Source organism: Mus caroli, unplaced genomic scaffold, assembly GCF_978045245.1.
Source record: "Mus caroli unplaced genomic scaffold, Mus_caroli_1 scaffold_17, whole genome shotgun sequence".
Taxonomy (NCBI): Eukaryota; Metazoa; Chordata; class Mammalia; order Rodentia; family Muridae; genus Mus; species Mus caroli.
The window spans coordinates 59,839,402-59,862,334 of record NW_028227272.1 but is presented as its reverse complement, the minus strand read 5'-3'; the positions used below and the strand labels follow the sequence as shown (position 1 = coordinate 59,862,334).

General features: G+C 40.1%; 1 protein-coding gene across 2 annotated transcripts in view; it reads left to right on the top strand.

The window, feature by feature from the left end:
• Nsun3 (NOP2/Sun RNA methyltransferase 3) overlaps positions 1-11,297 on the top strand; it is a 53,327-nt gene extending 42,030 nt beyond the window's left edge. For both annotated transcript variants that reach the window (XM_085832251.1, XM_021185123.3), the window contains one exon: positions 8,392-11,297. In XM_085832251.1, the coding sequence (XP_085688377.1) occupies positions 8,392-8,695 (304 nt within the window). In that variant the 3' untranslated portion in view covers positions 8,696-11,297. The remainder of the gene's footprint in view (positions 1-8,391) is intronic.
• The last annotated feature ends 11,636 nt before the right edge of the window (positions 11,298-22,933 follow it).

Sequence of the window (22,933 nt, the reverse complement as noted above, 5' to 3'; positions counted from 1 at the left end):
TAGGACTTCAAGTACAATGTTGAATAGGTATGGAGAAAGTGGACAGCCTTGTCTAGTCCCTGATTTTAGAGGGATTGCTTCAAGCTTCTGACCATTTACTTTGATGTTGGCTACTGGTTTGCTGTAGATTGCTTTTATCATGTTTAGGTATGGGCCTTGAATTCCTGATCTTTCCAAGACTTTTATCATGAATGGGTGTTGGATCTTGTCAAATGCTTTTTCCGCATCTAAGGAGATGACCATGTGGTTTTTGTCTTTGAGTTTGTTTATATACTGGATTACGTTGATGGATTTCCGTATATTGAACCATCCCTGCATCCCTGGGATGAAACCTACTTGGTCAGGATGGATGATTGTTTTGATGTGTTCTTGGATTCGGTTAGCAAGAACTTTATTGAGGATTTTTGCATCAATATTCATAAGTGATATTGGTCTGAAGTTTTCTATCTTTGTTGGGTCTTTTTGTGGTTTAGGTATCAGAGTAATTGTGGCTTCATAGAATGAGTTGGGTAGAGTACCTTCTGTTTCTATTTTGTGGAATAGTTTGTGAAGAACTGGGATTAGATCTTCTTTGAAGGTCTGATAGAACTCTGCACTAAACCCTTCTGGTCCTGGGCTTTTTTTAGTTGGGAGACTATTAATGACTGCTTCTATTTCTTTGGGGGATATAGGGCTGTTTAGATCATTAACCTGATCTTGATTCAACTTTGGTACCTGGTATCTGTCTAGGAACTTCTCCATTTCATCCAGGTTCTCCAGTTTTGTTGAGTATAGCCTTTGGTAGAAGGATCTGATGGTGTTTTGGATGTCTTCAGGATCTGTTGTTATGTCTCCTTTTTGATTTCTGATTTTGTTAATTAGGATGCTTTCCCTGTGCCCTCTAGTGAGTCTGGCTAAGGGTTTATCTATCTTGTTGATTTTCTCAAAGAACCAGCTCCTTGATTGGTTGATTCTTTGAATAGTTTTTCTTGTTTCCACTTGGTTGATTTCACCCCTGAGTTTGATTATTTCCTGCCGTCTACTCCTCTTGGGTGAATTTGCTTCCTTTTGTTCTAGTGCTTTTATGTGTGTTGTCAAGCTGCTAATGTGTGCTCTCTCTAGTTTCCTTTTGGAGGCACTCAGAGCTATGAGTTTTCCTCTTAGAAATGCTTTCATTGCGTCCCATAAGTTTGGGTATTTTGTGGCTTCATTTTCATTGAACTCTAAAAAGTCCTTAATTTCTTTCTTTATTCCTTCCTTGACCAAGGTATCATTGAGAAGAGTGTTGTTCAGTTTCCACGTGAAGGTTGGCTTTCTATTATTTATTTTGTTATTGAAGATCAGCCTTAGTCCATGGTGATCTGATAGGATGCATGGGACAATTTCAATATTTTTATATCTGTTGAGGCCTGCTTTGTGACCAATGATGTGGTCAATTTTGGAGAAGGTACCATGAGGTGCTGAGAAGAAGGTATATCCTTTTGTTTTAGGATAGAATGTTCTGTAGATATCTGCCAGATCCATTTTATTCATAATTTCTCTTAGTTTCACTGTGTCCCTGTTTAGTTTCTGTTTCCATGATCTGTCCATTGGTGAAAGTGGTGTGTTGAAGTCTCCCACTATTATTGTATGAGGTGCAATGTGTGCTTTGAGATTTACTAAAGTTTCTTTAATGAATGTGGCTGCCTTTGTATTTGGAGCATAGATATTCAGGATTGATAGTTCCTCTTGGAGGATTTTACCTTTGATGAGTATGAAGTGTCCCTCCCTGTCTTTTTTAATGACTTTGGGTTGGAAGTCAATCTTATCAGATATTAGAATGGCTACTCCAGCTTGTTTCTTCATGCCATTTGCTTGGAAAATTGTTTTCCAGCCTTTCATTCTGAGATAGTGTCTATCCTTTTCTCTGAGATGAGTTTCCTGTAAGCAGCAAAATGTTGGGTCTTGTTTGTGTAGCCAGTTTGTTAGTCTATGTCTTTTTATCGGGGAGTTGAGTCCATTGATATTAAGAGATATTAAGGAAAAGTAATTGTTGTTTCCTGTTATTTTTGTTGTTAAAGTTGGCATTTTGTTCTTGTGGCTGTCTTCTTTTAGGTTTGTTGAGGGATTACCTTCTTGTTGTTTCTAGGGCGTGGTTCCTGTCCTTGTATTGGTTTTTTTCTGTTATTATCCTTTGAAGGGCTGGATTCGTGGAGAGATAATGTGTGAATTTGGTTTTGTCGTGGAATACTTTGGTTTCTCCCTCTATGTTAATTGAGAGTTTGGCTGGGTATAGTAGCCTGGGCTGGAATTTGTGTTCTTTTAGTGTCTGTATAACATCCGTCCAGGATCTTCTGGCTTTCATAGTCTCTGGTGAAAAATCTGGTGTAATTCTGATAGGCTTGCCTTTATATGTTACTTGGCCTTTTTCTCTTACTGCTTTTAGTATTCTATCTTTATTTAGAGCATTTGTTGTTCTGATTATTATGTGTCGGGAGGTATTTCTTTTCTGGTCCAGTCTATTTGGAGTTCTGTAGGCTTCTTGTATGTTCATGGGCATCTCTTTCTTTAGATTTGGGAAGTTTTCTTCTATAATTTTGTTGAAGATGTTTGCTGGTCCTTTGAGTTGAAAATCTTCATTCTCATCCACTCCTATTATCCGTAGGTTTGGTCTTCTCATTGTGTCCTGTATTTCTTGGATGTTTTGAGTTAGGATCTTTTTGCATTTTACATTTTCCTTGATTGTTGTGCCGATGTTCTCTATGGAATCTTCTGCACCTGAGATTCTCTCTTCCATCTCTTGTATTCTGTTGCTGATGCTCGTATCTATGGTTCCAGATTTCTTTCCTAGGGTTTCTATCTCCAGTGTTGCCTCATTTTGGGTTTTCTTTATTGTGTCTACTTCCCTTTTTAGGTCTAGTATGCTTTTGTTCATTTCCATCATCTGTTTGGATGTGTTTTCCTGTTTTTCTGTAAGGACTTCTACCTGTTTGATTATGTTATCCTGTTTTTCTTTAAGGATTTGTAACTCTTTAGCATTGTTCTCCTGCAATTCTTTAAGGGATTTTTGTGCTTCCTCTTTATTGTCTTCTGCCTGTTTAGCAGTGTTCTCCTGCATTTCTTTAAGTGTGTTATTAAAGTCCTTCTTGAAGTCCTCTATCATCATCAGGAGATATGCTTTTAAATCCGTGTCTAGCTTTTCCGGTGTGTTGGGGTGCCCTGGACTGGGCGAAGTGGGGGTGCTGGGTTCTGATTTTGGTGAGTGGTCTTGGTTTCTATTAGTAAGATTATTACGTTTACCTTTCTCCATCTGGTAATCTCTGGGGTTTGTTGTTATCGTTGTCACTGTTTAAAGATTGGAGCAGAAGCTGTGTTCCACTCACCAGCAGTCTCTAAATCCTGCGGCGGGGGTCGTGGGTAGCTGATGGTACCCCGGTGCTGGTCCAGCCGGAAGAGGCCTGTGGTCCTACTCAGGCCGTTTTTCTGCTTCCCTAACTAATGCAGTCTCTGGTCCCGCGTGCAATTGGATTGGAGCAGAAGCTGTGTTCCACTCTCCAGAAGTCTTAAGATCCAGCAGTCCCAAAATCCTGTGGCAGGGGGTCGTGGGTAGCTGGCGGGTGTCAGGCAACCCTGTGCTCCTGCTACCCAGGCGCTGATCCGGCCGGATGAGGCCTGTGGCCCTACTCAGGCCGGTTTCTGCTTCCCTAACTAATGCAGTCTCAGGTCCCGCGCAATTGGATTGGAGCAGAAGCTGTGTTCCACTCACCAGCAGTCCCAAAATCCTGCGGTGGGGGTCGTGGGTAGCTGGCGGGTGTCAGGCAACCCTGTGCTCCCGCTACCCCGGCGCTGATCCGGCCGGATGAGGCCTGTGGTCCTACTCAGGCCGGTTTCTGCTTCCCTAACTAATGCCTAAAAACATAAATTAATCTCAAAATCCTAAGCAGAACATTGGAGACTCCCATCAAATGCTCCTTTGCCATTTGCCACTGCTGTTTGTCATTTCAGTCTCCCAACTCTGTGTGTACAATAAACTTACTCAGCAAAGAACTGCGTGGGAAATCTCCAAAGTCCAGGTGCTAGGAAATATAGCTGTCTGGGAGTTCAGGGCATAGGCTGTCTGGAGATTGAATTATCCCCTAACAATCAAAATGTGTACAAAACCTACTGATGACCGTGGGAAAATTAGATATTTATCCTGCTGGTAAATCTCTCCTATCATTTGCTGTATCATTAAAACTAACCATATAGGTAACAAATCTAGAAATCTGATTGTTTAGTTAAATGTGCTCTCTCCTCCTTCCTATGCTTTCAGAAGCAATGACTTTCCAATATTTCTCTTCATAATTTATTCTCCAGGTCACTGAAAACATCTAAAGAACATCCCAGATGTCTAAATAATGTTTTTCTTTTAGAGCTTTTAGGCACTGACTACTAACCTGCTGCTGGTATTTATAGCACTTACATGACTGCCTTAGTTACGGTTTTACTGCCGTGAACAGACACCATGACCAAGGCAGCTCTGATAAGGACAACATTTAATTGAGGCTAGCTTACAGGTTCAGAGGTTCAGTCCATTATTATCAAGGTAGGACATGACAGCATGAAGGCACGCATGGTGAAAGAGGAGCTGAGAGTTCTATATCTTCATCTGAAGGCTGCTTGCAGAATATTTGTGGGGCAATGGGCTATGCACAGACAGGCTGGTCTCCAGTCGAGCTGAGGTGTGGAACCCCGGGACCCAGTGGTGATAATTCAACTACATGGGACGGGATGGTAAACATTCCCTCAAGTCTCCTGGACGCAAGGCTCCTGTGGAAGTTACAACCCCCACAGCCCCTACAGCCCCACAGCCCCCACAGCCCCACAGCCCCCACAGCCCCCACAGCCCCCACAGGAAAAGCATGTCTAGTAGTCACATAGACAATGTCCCAAGCTTCTGACCTTCAGGCTAGACTCCTATCCAGTTAGTTACCCAGCAGCAGTAAAGATAACAACCCATCATAAGAGGGGCTGCTTGGCCATACCTTACTCTCTCCTCTCCTCATTCTCTCTTCTCACTCTCTTACTCTCTCTTTCTTACTTTCTAGCCTTTCCTCTTTCTCTCTCTTTTCCCCTTCCCTCCTCTTGGCCACGCCCCCCTCTCCCTCTCCCTCTCCCCCTCTCCCTCTCCCCCTCCCCCTCTTCCCCTTCCCTCCCCCTCTCCCTCCCTCCCCCTCCCCTTCCCCCTCCCCTTCTCCTCCCTCTCCACCTGCTCTCCTTTCTCCCTGCCTCCCAGAGCACAGGAGCTCTGGCTGGACATAGGCTCTCTCCCTCCCCCTCTTTCCCCTACACCCCCAGTTGCCCACAAATACTGACTTCCAGGCAGCTAGGATGAGGGTCTTACAGCCCACACCCACAGTGACATACCTACTCCAGCAGGGCCACACTTCTAATAGTGCCACTCCCTGGGCCTAGCATATACAAACCATAACAGCGGCCCTGAATCCCATGTCCTTAGTCATCCTGTGACTGTTGATTGTACTGTCTTCATTTGATACTGAGTGGAGTATACCTGGGCACCAAATTACCCTTTTCTCCCAGAGTCAGCTCCAAGACCTCTATTTCCTAGTCTACTACTGGTTAATATCTGTCTGTCTTTCTGTCTGTCTATCAAATATACAAGGACAGTGCCTCCTCTCTTTTCCTACAATAAGCATCTTTGTATGCCAACATTACCACACGTGTCTCCCTCTCATTTATTTCTCAGTACCTTTTGATGGTATTTTCATTTTCATAGTTGTCAACCTTGGTAGTATTCTTTCTGAGGTATTATCTACTATCCAAGACATTATCCTAATATCAGTCTACTGAGTGTTTCTGAATATTGAGGATCAGTAAAGGGTATATTTTGTTTAACTCTATAAAAATATCATTCATTGTACACTTGGGCAGTGTGTTAAAAGTACATTTTTCTTTGTTAGTTCAATTTTCTTATAGGAGTATTACTGAATTTTCCTGGAACAAATGAGATGTAAGCAGCAACTTTCTCTATCCCAGCTGTGCATGGGAGATCTTGAGGTTTTTCTCACCTGTCAGTCACTCTGCATAAAGACCTTCCTCTCTGCAGCCTAAAGAGCCTTTGCTCCAATGTTCACACACTGCTCTTCAGTTCCTTGTTTTGTTTACTCTGTATGGCTTCTATTTCTCCTCCTTGACTTATCTCTTCTGTTTGCCAGAGGAAATATTTCAGAGGTATCAGAGAGTTCTGTATTCTTCTTGGATAGTTTTTAAGGGTAAGCTGCAAATGGAATTTACCTGATATCCACTGGTGCCATCCCGATTTCTGAATGCTGAGATGACCCATTTCTTGGTGTTCCTTTTTCCTTCTGAAGGCTTTTATTTTCTTCCCATATTCTCAGCATAACCTTTAGCAATGATGTAGTGCAGTGCGAGTGTATATGGGGAAGTTTATGCAGCAGTCACAGGCCCCTCTGCACTGCTGTCTGATCTCATCTCATGATAACCTTCCTCTCTTCTCTCCTCTAGCTACACAGCTGTCCCGTTTCCTTGGCTGTGCCTTAGAGACTTTTTAATGGTTATTTCTGCAGTGTAGAATGTGCATCCTTCACACATCTGCTTGGCCCTGTTGTTATTTAGTCTTACTTAAAGTTACATTTCCCACCATGGTGCACCATGGCACAGTACAGCTGAATGAATAGCTTACAAAGGAAGTTCTTTATTTCTGACAAGTGACAGACAGGCTACACATATGCCAGAGACAGTGATAGGACTGGGTTCTTCTGAGGCCTCACTCCAGGACTGCAGAACTTGTTTGTTTTCCTGTTGCTTACATGTTCCTTTCTCTGTGACTGTGTATCTAACCTCTTTCCATAACAATATCAGCTAAATTTGATTAGTGTATACTCTCCAATGATTGGGTTTCAACTCAATTATCTTCTTAAAGAGTCCATTCCAAACTCAGTTCCATGGAAAGACAATGTGTGTTTACCCACCATTGTATAAGGGACTCAGTTTATTCATTGGACTATTCAGCTTTCCATAGCCACTCTCCCTGGTATAATTATGAGAACAAAAGGGTTTGTTAGAGGTGTTAAGACATCCCACCTGGTAGGAGGTGTTTTAAATTGTTAGTGTTTATGTTGTATTCTTTTATTCATTGATACATGTCCAATAACCAGCATATACTAGATGTTACATGAATAATAATGAATGTGGTAGCCTCTTGGATGAGTCATTTCTCTGTTCTATTTCTGGAAAGTTATCCTCGTATTATATTAATTCAACTCCTATTGCCAAAATTCTACATATTATTTTCCCAATTTTGTTAACTGAAATTTTGGAGAAGCTTGATTGATCTTCTGACTCTTATCTTTTGTCCTACTTTGAAGATGAGGGCTAGGGGATATGCTGACCTTTAACCTCCAAATGCTTCTCCCGAACCTTCCGTATTTGAGCATACATGTATTAAATGGCTATGAGCCGTCTTCCTCCTGCTCTTTTATGATATTGAGTGATCCATCTTTGCTGATCTTTCTGTGTTTATTGTGTCATTGTGTTGCCTGAATTGAATTGGCAGTTTCTTCCCAGGCTGTATTTTTGCTGTTTTGGTGTTTGTTTTCTTATATATTGATTAATCATTTCTTGGGAATCCTTGGTTATACCTTTTTAGTTTATAATAAAACAACAATGTACAGGAGGTTTTTTGGAAGCTTTTTCCTGCGAATATCACACTATGATAACCTGGGGCCTAACTCTAGAGTAATAGTTTTCAACCTGTGCATCGTGACCCCCTTGGCAAACCTCTACCTCCAAAAATGTTTGCATTATAATTCATAATGGTAGCAAAATTTCAGTAGCACTGAAAATAATTTTATGACTGGGGATCATCACAGCACGAGAAACTGATTTAAAGGCTTGCAGTATTAGGACCTTTGAGAACCACTGCTCTAGCGGATCCCTTTAAAGTAGAGTGCAAAGTTCTTGGGTTTGAGGAATAGCTCACCACAGCTGCCTTATATCCCCACAAATTACTTATTCCTGTTCCTAGGTGAATAACCTCTGATTTTACATGCTAGGCCAACCTGGAGTACACAGAGTAAGATCAATGATTTTTTTTTTGTCTGTTTTCAATTAGAGTGTTTTTTTCCTATTTTATTTCTATGACTTAAAAGGCAAACACAGTATCTGTTTCTTTCCCTGTCTCCCTATCATTAAAAGAACCAATCATCCCCTAAACCCACTTTCTCTGACTTTCCCATCTTGATTTATCTGGTTTGTTTGCAGTGATAAATGCAAACAAACTATAACTAGGGTCAGAAAACCACCAGTTACTGTATCCTTAGCTAGAGTAAGGCTGGTATGTCATTTCCTTGACTTGGATTGCCTACTTGACTTGTGCCTAACTCTTCTCTTTATTTTCTCCATTATACACAGGTCTGCAATGAAAGCCTTACGCCCCGGAGGGCTCCTCGTGTACTCTACATGCACGCTTTCCAAGGCTGAAAATCAAGATGTGATCAGCGAGATCTTAACTTCTGACAGTAACATCGTACCTGTGGATATTAGTGGGATAGCAAGAACTTTCTCCCAAGACTTCACATTTGCCCCCACTGACCAAAAATGCAGCCTTTTGGTGATTCCTGAAAAGGGCAAAGCTTGGGGCCCAATGTATATAGCCAAACTGAAAAAAGAGATGAGTACAAGAAAAAAGCAAGGCGAATTTTATAAGCCATGCTGATGTGTTATTGAATGCATATTTTCTGAGCTCACCACATGTTAGTTGTTAGGTGTAGCTCTTTGCTACTCTGCCTTAGTTCCAGGAATGGACCGAGCTACCACCTCCCACCCAGCTTCCTTTGAATCCACGCACGCACACACACACACACACACACACACACACAAACACACACATGGCTATTCCTTTTCAACTTACCTTCTTGGCACAATTGCTGCGTGCTGTTATCTCCCGCCTGGAGAAGCATGCCCTTATCAGTATTCTTAGTCCACATCTCCCACCCACCCTAAACTTTAGTTGCTAAACTCCCCTGACCACCCGTCTATAAGAGCAGCTTGTATGGCCACTCCATTTTGAGATCTCACATGGCTGGACAACTTTTCTCCATCAGAAGACCAGCAAACTCTGTCTCTCCTTCCTTGTGTCTGTCTTTTTTCCTCCAGGGACCTAGAAGTTTCACTTATTCCTTCCACCCAACAATTGGCCCATGGCTTCTTTACTGACAGATCAAGAACCAATTGAGGAACAGGATAGCATCAGAACCACCCCTACAGTTAGTATTTAAATACTTACAGAGCCACTTTCCCTAGGGCCATTTGGATCCTGTTTCGTTAGTATTTCAGCCTCAATGAGCATAGGATTAAGAAATTTCCAGGTATAATTTTGCTCCTTGAAATATATGTATAGTGATGATTTAAAGTAGGACAGATGGTGTTGGATCTGTATAATAATTTTTTGTCTTTTAATTGGGATTTTATAGATAAATTAGAATACTGAGTTCTGTGCATAAAATGTTTAGGACCGTATTCTATAACATGAGTGTTTTAAATCTTTCCATTAAAAATGTGTATTTGTCAACACTTTTACTGTTGCCTCATCAATTCTGCAGAATCTTTTAGTAGGAATAATTGGTATTTGAAGGCTAACTTCTTAAGCAGCACAATTTCTAGTTCTAGCAAAATAGGTTTCTTGTTTGCAGAGTTGTTTTGTGTTAAGTTAAGGACTGTCTTCTGTTTACTGCAAAGGGCAGTGACTCTGTTGACACCAGCTTGATTTCTCCCCATTTGCTTTGATTCACAAATACAAACGGAAAGGGTAAATTATGTTCAAAGGCCTTCAGAACAGCAGATTCACACACACGCACGCATTTGACTTTCGACATTCAGCTTGTAGAATAATGGAGTCTATCCAGCCGGCTATAAAGCAAGCACTTGAAACAAAACCAGAATGATTAATAACGGCAATAACTGAACTATATTTGGAGTGTTTTGTTACATAATTGCAGTCATAATGAGTACTACAGAATCTGATTATCTTACAGTTGCAATCTGCAGTGGCTTTTTATTTCACTTGCTTATAAAATGTTATCTGAGAGTGTGATGTCACATATTAATATAGAAGATGCCTAATAAGAGTCAATTCTTCATTACCAAGACCCCAAGCCATTCAGAGTGGTCTCTACTTACACATATCCCAAGAATTTTGTGTGTACTTCTATATTTATACTTAGGATTTTTTATAATCAATTTTCAATCAAAATTTTTTCTTTAGAAATGCTTCAGTTGGATCCAAACATTTTTCCAACTATTAAGAAAAATCACAGTGGCAGACATGGCGCTGCACACCTGTAATCACAGCATTTTGGGGTCAAGGTGGAAGAATTACAAATTCAAGTCAGCCTTGGCTGTCTAGCAAGACCCTCCTCAAGGATGATGTAGGGAGGAGAGAGGGAAGGGGGGGAAGGCTAGAGCAGGAGAGAAAATCACAAAGCATACTTGAAATTGGAAATTAGCTTTGTATTTTCATTAAGATTTATTTATTTTTATCTTATTTTATATGTATAAATGTCTTGGCAACATGTATGTCTGTGTACCATGTGCATACCTGTTGCATAGGGAAGTCAGAACTAGACATCAGATCCTCCAGAACTGAGATATATAGATGGTTTTGAACCACCATATAGGTGCTTGGAATCAAACCCTGGTCTTCTGTATAAGCAACAAGTGCTGTTAACTGCTGAGCTATCTCTCAAGCCCAAAAGTAGCTTAAAAAAAAATCACCTGTGGAAGCACAAAATTCCATGGATTCAGAGTGGGAGTGTTTTGTTCTAGTCATTAAGCTAGTCAGTACATACTTTTTGTTTTGCACATCTGTGTAACTGGAGTCAAATGAATGACAGTCTAGGAAAAATCATCTTCCTACCTTTGTTCATGACAATATCTTAAAATATATCTGGCCAGTGTGTTTATAGTAAATGTTTATCTCTTGGGCCTATCTAATGTATTCAGTTAATACAGAAGATTAATGATAGAAAAAGGGTTTTGTTTGTTTGTTTGTTTTGTTTTAGTTGGAAGTAGTATTTGTATTTCTGTTTGAATTCCTGTCTTTGGATTCTGTAGTTTTAAAAGTGTGTTTGTATAAGTGAACCACAATGTAAAGCTTCACAGTATACACACAGTTGTGTGTGTTGAATGTCATTATTTTTCCAGTATCATGTCATGATACTTCAAATGAACACTAGGTTTGGTATTGGACTTGATTATCTTGAGATTGATGAAAATATATGTCTTAATACATATATTCATCGACTTTATTTTTAAGATGATTGTTACAAAACAGCAAACATTTATTGAGCATTAAATGCTTGATTGAAGTCTTTATGATGCCTTTTTTGACCTTTATAACTGTGGCCAGGAATGGGGGTGATGGGTGTCAGTCATCAGCCTTTGGGAGGGAGAGGCCTGCCAGTGACTGGCCACAAAGGGAGACATAGTCTCAAAACAAGCAACCAACCAAATGAGCAGCCACTGGTAATGAGTTTGTATTCCTCTCTGTAAATTCGGGAAGCAAAGCCCAGTGTTATCTGTTTGTCAAGGACACTGCCAACGCAAGAAGAGACCTCAGATGCGAGCTGGCTCCATTGCCAGCCCTTCCTACTCTCACTGTGTTGTCTCACTCAGTATGGATTGTATGATCTTCAAGATTAGTGGCTGCCTTTATGCCTATTCTCCACTATTCAGTTTTCTGTTTATGCACGGTTCTCTATTCCCAGAGCATCAAGTACAGATCATCAGAGCTTGATCAGTACTTGGGAAAGAAAAGGCTTTGAAATATTTCAGTCCTATTCGGAGGAAGTATGCCTTGTGATTGTTATACTAAGGATTCTTCCATGGAGGCATTTTGTGCCTCCCTCTCTGTTATGCATGGTGAGCTGAAGAATGGATATTTGGGCAGCCTTGCAATGTCAACCAAAAACTGAGAAGTAATAGATGCTTCTTTCTGTGGCATGAAGTCACTTTCAAAACAGCTTCATAAAATTTAGGTCACCTACCAACACATTAACTGCTCCTGCCATCAGCACACTGAACAGCCACTACTTTCACAAATAGACTAAGAATAAATGTAATGCATTTAAATGGTTTGTACTGAATTTTTAAAGCATAAGACACTATTTGTGGTTTGGAGTCAAGGTAGCCTACTATTCTTTATCCCATTACATATATCCATTTAGCCTTATACTTAAATTACATATTATTCCCCTAGTGGTACTGTAAAAAAAAATATGCTTTCATATAATGTAGGTAGGTATAAAAAATGACTACCTGAATACATGGTACATGAATAAATAATCAAGGCCTAATAGACCTTTCTTCAAGAAGCCTGTATACCTGGTGAGAAGCACCGGGTCATCTGCATAGGCTAATGTAACTCATCTAAAATACAAGAGAATATCCGAATGCATGGTGACAATTGTATTACATGCCAAGAAGTCCTTTGATGCAATTGAATGGGGCTACTTGTGTTATGTGCTGGGTAAATTTGACTTTAGGGACAAATAGAGCAGATAGCACAATTTATTTTCAACTCCTTTATTTGGTTCAAATCAATGGTTTACAATCTCCCTTCCCTGGCTTATTACTGCACTGGGGTTGGAAGCAAGGATAAGACCCATTTCTAATGTTCCTCTCCAGGCTGACAGTGATACTTACAATCTCACCCAATCCCAGGGGCACCTACAGAACACTCAGATGGAAGCTTATAAGTTAAATACTACATGCTGCTAGTCTACAAGTGGTGAGAGCCCTAACACCATCTATCCTGAAGAAATTAACTGGAATGTCAGGATTTCAGTGGTGTCAGGATGCAAAGTCAGTGGGAGAGAATCAGAATTATTATCTTGACACAATAGTTTCTACAAACATGACAAGTGACATTTTATAATAGAATTCAAACATAGAAAGACTTGATTTGGGATTCTCGTAATGACCAAGCAAAACATCACACTCAAAAATGGACCCAGTAATCCAGTGCTGATTTAAAAAAAAAATGTAAAGTGAGTTTCATTAAATCTAAGGAAAATTAAAGCTTAGTAGAATTTGTACCTCTTTAAAATTTAATTCAGTAACTCTAATATTAAATTCCATACCTCTGTAACTTTTTATAAATGAAGAAATTCATTTCCTTAGGCATGTAAGACCGCAGAGTCACTATGAAACCCTAGGATAGCATTTGCTACCTCAGGGAAACGATTCTTTGCCTCATTGGAAGCCATTTAATGGAATACGTCATGACTCAATTAAGCTGGCTATGGCTTGTCAAAAGGAATTTTCCACTGCATATTGCTACAGAAGAGCCTATTAAATGTGACTAACTACATCCCACAACAGGATAAACAGAGGCCAAAAATGTATAGTTCACTGAAGAAGAAATAGAACCATAGCACCCAGCGTAATCTAGTTTAAAAACAAAAAATCAAAACAAAAACAAAAACAAAGAACCCAGAAGGGAATAAAATTGTAAGAATAGGCAAATTCCAGAGGTATTAGTGAGTCCAGAAGGGGGGAAAAAGTGGGACTAATCTTGTGCTATTTTGTAATTGTTTATGTAGAAATCTTCTTCACATATTTATCCAAACAAGGTATTAATTACTTTTCCAAAATGCTACATGAGGATAAGGGCTAGAGAAATGAGATGGCCAGAGGCTGTGGGCTGACTCATTCCTGATGCTGGGAGGGAAGGATTGCAGAATTTACCGCTACTGACTCACAAAAGGACGATAGGGGTATGGTGATGACAGCTATCTTTAATGTCATTTGCACATACTCTCTGGCATTTTTAGTCACGAATAGGAAGTATAATTAGTTGTATCATATGGCACAAGATAGATATTTCTCTTTAATTGATCATAAAAAAAAAAGCTAGATTGCAAGTCCTAGGCTGTACCAAATGTGTTTCACAAATACAGGAGACAGACCCAGTATAACTATGTGTTCTTCAATAAAAGGTTTCTCTGTCAGCAAGGCACACTAACATGCAACTATACCCAGACATCCAAGAAACCAACACAGGAAGATCATCTGAGCTTAGACCAGCCTAAGCAACAAAGACAGTTTCAAAAGCAGATCTCTTTGTATATTGGTTTGTCTTAGATTCCAGTACAGATAGCAGTTTCTCCCTCTGTATGAGACTGCAACTAGCCCATGTATGTTATTTTTTAAGATGCAGTTATTTATATACTATTTATATATAATATATATTATGTAACTATGTATATGCAAGTATGTTTGTGAGAGACAATATGACTATGTGTATTTAGGTGAAGGCACCCATGGAAGCTAGAGATATGGGATCGCCTGGAATTAGGGTTAAAGACGATTATCACCTGCTAAATGTAGATGCTGGGAACAAAACTTGGATTCTATGGAAGACTAAATAGCCTTTACTGCAGAACTGTCTCTCCAGACATGCATGTGCTCTTTTGAGCTACCTGGTTAATCTGTAGCTCAAATATACATTTACAGTTACATATACAACTAACGTGGTAGGTTCCTTTTCTATTCAAGTTATTTAGTTCACAGAAGCAATTGGATGTAATGTGTGAAGAGGTGATTGCTGTAACAGGTTGAAGACCTGACCATCAGTCTGGGCAGTCTCTTATCTTGAGTTGGTGAAAGGGGGTATTAGCAGCAAGGGAAGCTGCAATAAAACAGGACTGATATTACTACCAGAAAGCCATTACAGTTTCCCATACCAGTTAGGTGTTCTCTTATGGTTTGCATTGCTGTGAACAGACACCATGACCAAGGCAACTCTTATAAAGAAAACATTTAGTTGGGGCTGGCTTACAGGTTCCAAGGTTTAGTTCATTATCATCAAGGCAAGAGCATGGCAGCATTCAGGCAGGCATGGTTCCAGGAGGTGCTGAGAGTTCTACATCTTCATGAAGGCTGCTAGAAGACTGGCTCCCTTGTGGTTAGGAGGAGGGTCTCATTGCCCAACCCCACAGTGACACACTTCCTCTAACAGGCCACACCTACTCTAACAAGGTCATACCTCCTAGTAGTGTCACTCCATGGGTCAAGCATATTCAAACCACCACAGGTGTGGACTATCTGTCTGGGCAACTCTATTCACTGAGGATTTTATTGTCAATCTAAAATCTTCCGAGAGCTCCTCGATTTAACATCTCTCTGGACAATATTTTTAATATTCTACTTTTCTGATTCCTTGATTTCATCTGCCTCTTGGCTTCTATCTCCATTAGATTCAGTGAATCATGTCTGTATATCCCTAGAACTTGGCAGTATCTAAGCCATACTGTCCAGTGGCCCTTTCTGCATTCTTAACCTCTCACCTTCCAGTCTGCTGTCGGATACTTCACAATCTACTATTTTCTTTTGTGGTGGTCAATGTGTCCTTTCTACAACAAAATTATATTGGCTTCCCTCAATGATAGCTTGTGATCAGGATGTGTAAGCCCAATGAACCCTTTCCTCCCTAAGTTGCTTTTGGTGGTTTGGGTCAGTGTTTTATTACCACAGTGGAAAGCAAATGAGGACATCTCCAACACACACCCAGACACACACTCAAACACACACATACCACACACATACATATATACACAGATTGCATTATTCTACTTTTTTCATCAAATTTGAATAATCCTAATGAAGACACCAAATTATTACAATGGTTAGTGTCCCGGCTCATTGGTTGTATTGCCCTTTAAACAATTTGCCATGGCCTCTGTATATATTAGCTAGATTTTTTAGTAGGGAGTTTGATGGTATTTTTACAAAAGGGTCTAGATATTTTTCTTTTTTTCAATATAAGCAAATAATTATATACTTTCACAGTTTTATACACTACATCCTGATTATAGTTTTTTTATTCCCTACTCCTCCCAGTTTCTTGTCAGAAAGGATCCACTTCCTTTCTGTCTCACATTAGAAAAGAATAGGCTTCTTAAAGACAACTAGACATGTCAAAATAAAACAGAATAAAAATGAAACAACAAAAACCAAAAAGCCTATCATATCGAAGGTGGACACAGCAATCTATCAGGAGGAAAAGAGCCCTAAGAGCAGGAACAAGAGTCAGAAACCCACCTGTTCTCACAACCAGGAGTTCCATAAAAATACTAAACTAATAGCTATGATATATATGCACAGGACCTGGTATACCCTCATGTAGGCCCTGTGCTTGCTGTTTCAGGCTCTGTGAGTTCATATGCACCTGGCTTAGCTGATTCAGAGGGCTGTATTCTACTGGGATCCTCCAGCCCCTTTAACTTAAGAATCTTTCCTCCTACTCCTCACGATCCCTTTAGCTTGGAGGAGAGGGATTTGATGGAGATCCCCAATTTAGGCTCTTTCACCATAATATCTGGCTGAAGGTCTATGGACGTTCAAGTATTTTTCAATATATTTGTTTTCTAATGTTAATGATCCTTTATGCCAATGATATAAGTATCAACATTCAATTTTCCAACAATGAGTTAAAAGAATGGACTACTTTCAAAATTGTATTCGCTGGTCTGAGAGATGCAAATTCAATAAAAGAATCTAATCTGTTAAGGGTAAGCTTAGTGTGGAAATTTTTCAATGTGAAACACGTTCAGTAATAAGATTAGGATGCCAGTGGATGGATCCAGGTCTTCTGGATGATACCTCAAACCTGTGAGGAATATCCAAGGACAGAAAAGATGATTAATTTATGAAATTCCTAGGCAAATGGTTGGACCTGGAGGGCATTATCCTGAATGAGGTAACCCAATCACAAAAGAACTCAAATTATATGTACTCACTGATAAGTGGATATTAGCCCAGAAACCTAGAATACCCAAGATATAAGTTACAATTTGAAAAACACATGAAACTCAAGAAGAACGAAGACCAAAGTGTGGACACTTTGCCCCTTCATAGAATTGGGAACAAAACACCCATGGAAGGAGTTACAGAGACAAAGTTTGGAACTGAGACGAAAAGATGGACCATCTAGAGACTGCCATATCCAGGGATCCATCCCATAATCAGTCTCCAAACACTGACACCATTGCATACACTAGCAAGATTGTGCTGATGGGACCCTGATATAGCAGTCTCTAGTGAGACTACGCCGGGGCCTAGCAAACACATAAGTGGAAGCTCACAGTCAGCTATTGGATGGATCACAGGGTCCCCAATGGAGAAGCTAGACTTTAAGGATTAATCATTTTTGTGTGCTTATCAGTTATTTTACATATTCTTTAATAAACAGTCTACTTAAGAAAAAAAAAAAAAGAATGGATAGCATTAGATTGTCCTAGTGTTCTGTTTAAAGGCACAGCCATGTGAAGCTTGGGAGTGGATTTTTTAAAATTACCTTTTAAAAAATTCATACAGTATATTTAGATTATATTCTTTTCCTTCCCCAGCTCCTCCTAGATCTTCTCCCTCCCTACACACCCAACCTCACATTCTTTCTCTCAAAAAGAAAAGGCAACACCAAAACACACTCATGTTCACACACACACACACACACACACAGAGGCAATAAAAACATGGAGTCCATTTTGTAGTGGCCAATGACCCCCAAGCAAGGACCCTGCCCTGGAGAGTGGTTGATATATCTATTGTCCCTTGGGGAAAACTAATTTTCCTTTTCCTACTTTTCTAAAATTTGGTACATCAGCAGCCTCACCTATTCACCCTAGGATTCCTCAGTTATTTCATTTGTGTGCTTACTGCTTGCTTGGCTTTTTTCTAGTACCTATTATACCATTTGGTTTCTAAGTTAATATCAGTACAGGATTTCTATTTTGTGTACAAGTTCCTTCACAGACATTAAAAGTATTACTTGCTTATGCTCCATAGTAACAGAAACACTTGCGCCTCTAGTAATCCTTAAAAATATCCGGATTGCACCAGCATTCTGTACATGTAAAATAAGTACAAAGATAAAGTGTGCAGCACACAAATGTGCCTTGGAAGCTCAGTTAGTCGAGAATCCTTGGGGACTTCGCAAGTCCTTGAAGTTCAGCTTACAAACACTGCATGATTCTTTTCTAACACTGTTGAGTAGGAAAAGCACAGTTATTTCTTCTAATAAGTGTTTCTCAGGTTTTGAGCAGAAAACAAAGCACTAGGAAATAATTTGGAAAGGACAAACATAGGAGATCTTTTGTACATATCCCTATCCTACCAATATTTCTCTCTAGGCCAAGGAGTGCTTTCAACCTCACTATGAAAAGAGTGATCATGTAATTTATCATCCATATATATATATATATATATATATATATATATATATATATGTATGTATATATATATATGTATATATATGTGTGTGTGTGTGAATATATATATATATATATTTAGAATAAAGGTACAGGCTAATAATACTCAGACCTGGACAACTATATGACCAGGGTGGGGTATGGAGAGGAGAACAGGGCCTTGTGCATATAAAGAGATCAAACAAAACTCATATATCAAACAGAACTCATTCTTGAGAAGTGCCTTTGTCATTCCTATACATTTTCTTCAGTCCCTTTTCTCAGACACCTCAGCCCAAATGCATTTCTAATTACAAAAAGCACTGCCTTTCCCAGTTACCTTCCTAAATTGTAAAGGGTAAGGGGCCCCTTGTAATCAACTTAACATATACCCAAGTACTATCTAAGGACTTCACCCTGCTATCACCCTTCATGGGTGCTTTTGACAAGATCATAGGTGAGGTGAGATTGTGAGGATGAATGAATGGATATGGATTTTGACATTGGATTTAAAGCAAAGGAAAACATAAGATAAAAAAGAAATCATAATCCCACTTATGTCTTAGTTAGGGTTTTACTGCTGTGAACAGACACCATGACAAAGGCTGCCCTTTTAAGGACACCATTTAATTGGGGCTGGCTTACAGGTTCAAAGGTTGAGTCCATTATCATCAAGGTGGGAGCATGGCAACGTTCAGGCAGGGCGGGTGCAGGAGGAGTCGTATTAGACTTAGACATCTTAGACGTCTGCCAGACACTGGAAGTAGTCTCAAGACACTCTTGAGAATGCTTTAACTTTTGGGAAACATGTGGCTAAAGAAAACAATCATGTTTTATACTCCAATTCCACATTCAGCAACTCTTCATTCAGTGTGTGCCATGGGTGATCTGTTGTTACTGTAACCCCCCCCCCCCTTACCATTCTATGACTGGTACTCACATGTAAATTATCCTAATTTGATTTTTCTGTTGCTATGATTAAATGCAGACCAAAACCAACTTGTGGAGGGAAGGTTTTATTTCATCTTATAGGATACGTTTCAGCATTGAGGGAAGCCTAGGCAGGAGGGACTGGAACCCATAGCTATTGAGAAATGCTGTTTACTGGCTCAGTTCCTCTTTCTTCCTTAGTTACATTTCTTTCACAGCCTAGGCCCACCTGCCTGGGGATGACAGGGCCCACAGGAGGATAAGTCCTCCTCCATCAAATAGAATTATGAAAATACTTCAGAGATATGCCAGCAAGCCAATTTGAAAGAGGCAACTCCTCAACTGGGGTTCTACTTCCAATGTGACTTTAGTTGTATGAAGTTGACAGCAACTAACCAGCATGGCCAGCAGGACCTTCCTGCACCAATCATCATATATTCCCTTGCAGACCTGTCCAGAGGCCAATACAGTCAATGGATCCCTGCTATGTCTCTCTTATTAGAGGGCCATGTGGGTGTAGCCCTCACCTTTAATTCTAGCACTTGGGAAGCAGAGGTTGGTGGATCTCTGTGAGTTCTATGTCAGCTAGGGTTACACGGAGAAATCTTATCTTGAAAAGCCAAATCCCCTCTAACCCACAAAAACACTCCCTTATGTACCTCTGGGTTGTATCAAGATGACAGCTGAAAATAACTAGCCATCCTCATCTTTTGTCAACTTGACACATATACCTATTACGTTAAGCCAGAACCTTGTCTTTCTTGTTTTAAGGATTCTAAGAGCAAGATATGAAGGTTGGAGTGACTTATAAATCAGTGTTTTAAGTTGGTAATGCAAGTTAGGATAAAAATTGAGTTCTATATAAAATCCTGAACTCACCAAGATAGGACATAGTAGAGTTCTTTCTCCAAAGATTGCTAAATACTAATGGACTGGGCATTATGAGTGTAATTCTTACCTGATAGTTTTTATAATTGTTTTTATTGTAAGATAAAGAGCATTTATTTGACTCTAACAGGGAGGGATTGGAGCACACTGTGTTAAGTTGTGTCTCTGTCCTTCCTCACCTACCTAAGGCATTCTCTGATTGGCTTTAATAAAAATCTGATGGCCAATTAGCTGGGCAGAAAGTGGGAGGTGGGACCTCCTGGGAGGGAAAAGGGAACTCTAGGAAGAAGAAAGGGAAAGGCCCTTTTGCTAGGAGATATGAGAGGAGATGGATGTGACTATGGGCCCAGAAGGTCTAGTTAGCCACATGGCTGGGTGGGGCTAGGTAGTCAGGTTAACTTAGATGAGCTAGTTGAGACTGCCTAGCTAAAGCCTAAGCTCTGAACTAGCTGGTTAAGGAATATGTGCCATTGTTTTAATTTCCAGCATTAATTAATATATATAGAATATTAATAATCTTTTTATACCTTGATGACCATCCCACAGTCCTGGCATCTCTAATATCCTGGGGTCTCCATGACAACTCCATCTGCAACTTCACTAATGGCCTCTTCTGGCTTTTCTTCAGAAGCATTGATCCTGCCACATAGTATACAGCCTCAGCTACTCCTCCTGACCCTTTCATACCCTCAGAAGCTTTACTTTGTCAGAGGCTCTTGTATAGTATAGGCCATGTTTTGCTGGCACCATGATGTACGCCACCAAGAGCACATCCTCTGCACACCTGACCCAGAGGAAATCCTTCCCCGTTTCAATGATGCTGATCTCTCATTCATTGTAGCAGATTTTTTTTTTTAAGTCTCAGCTAGCCAGCATTCATTGTTCCAGTGAAGCATGGAAGGGTTCACTTTCACAGATTCTTAATAAGTGAATAATAATTTGCTTATATCACATGACTATCCCCATAGAGTTTTTGAGGATACTCAGACTTCCCTCTGAAATTTCACAAGCCAGGCCTTCATCATCTGCATTGCCCTCATTTTTCTCTCCCAAACTCTCAAAGAACAGCACATTAAGCTCTAAGCACTCAATGGGTTTTCCAATCCCAAACACCAAACAATTCCATAGTCCTCTCAAAAAAAATAAAACAGTCAGGTGTACCACACTACCAATGTTTTTGTTTGTTTGTTATGTTTTTCGAGACAGGGTTTCTCTGTATAGCCGTGGCTATCCTGGAACTCCCTCTGTAGACCAGGCTGGCCTCGAACTCAGAAATCTGCCTGTCTCTGCCTCCCAAGTGCTGGGATTATAGGCGTGTGTCAACAGTGCCCGACCACACTACCAATTTAATATTAATTAAATTTTGTTTTCGGTGTTAAAACACTGAGCAAAACCAAATTATGGGAATGAATGTTTTATATTATCTTACTAGTTATAGTCCGTCATTTAGGAAGACCAAGGCAAGAACTCAAGGCAGGAGCTTGAAAGACAAACCACAGAAGAATGTTCCTTACTGGCCTTTTCTCTCTTGAACTCACACTCATCCAGCTTTGTTCTGTATCACAAACATAGCTGTCTACATGGTGTACTTCTCACAGTGAACTGGACCCTCCTACATCAACCAACAACCAAGAAAGTGCCCCATTAGACAGGCCTAAAAGCCAGTCTGACTCAGGCAATCTCCCAATTGAGTGGCCCTCATATAACTGTGAAGTATGTCAAGGTGACAGCTGAAGATAATTAGGGGAAACATAGAATATGGTCCTCAACCATATGTCAGATGCTCAATGATAGAAAAAAGAACAAATAGTATTTTCTTTATAAGATTTGGGGTTGGACTTCTGAAGAGTTGACAGATCTCTGAAATAATTATTTCCCCAAGAAATCTTTAAAGGTAATTTAAGTTTTTCTATTTTTAAGAAAATTTCAGAAAAGAAACCATTGGATTCATTTTTATTATTATTCTCATTTGGGAAACCTTGGGGTTACTCAAGGTTTAAAAAAAAAGATTCAACGCACACACAGGGTTAGAAAGACATTAGCAGCTGGGCATGGTGGCGCATGCCTTTAATCCCAGCACTCGGGAGGCAGAGGCAGGTGGATTTCTGAGTCCAAGGCCAGCCTGGTCTACAAAGTGAGTTCCAGGACAGCCAGGGCTACACAGAGAAACCCTGTCTCGAAAAACCAAAAAAAAAAAAAAAAAAAAAAAAAGAGAAAGACATTAGCTCTCTTTCTCATTTCTCTTGTAATTACTAATTGAAACAAAAATGGTGTTAAATTTTTCTATTGTGTGGGCTAACACTCAAAATGTCAAGGAACATTAACAAATAATAAATTATCATTTTATCTTTAATGTAATTCGGATCTGTCTGCAAAAGTAGCACACATATGGAGAGTTAAATCGCACGAGGAGGCAGTGCATAATTCTATCCAAGGGTGACGATCACATCAAGGAGTCAGAATTCTGAGCTGCAAGGCATTAAGGACAGCTCAGTAAGAGAGGAGAAAGTAGGGAAGCAAGTCCAGGTGGGCAAAGTGTGGTCAAAATGAGAGAAGGGAGAGGATATGTGAAGAGGATGAAGTGGAATGAAGAGAAACATTGAGGCACATGCTTTCCCCTTGGAGTGATGTCTGTGTGACCTAACATGTTTATACTAGACTGCATTGTAGAGAGACGTTCCACAACTGGGGTGAGAGAGAGAAAGACATCTGCTGCCATCCCCGAGAACCCTACTTCAAGTACCAGTGGGAAGAGAAAACTGGCTCAGAAAATTTGTCTTCTGCTGTCTATACTTACTCTGTGTGTCACATACACTCTAACGCACAAAACAAATGGAGCAAGTATAGAGAGTGAGTGACCACAATGGATACCCCTCCAATGGGATATC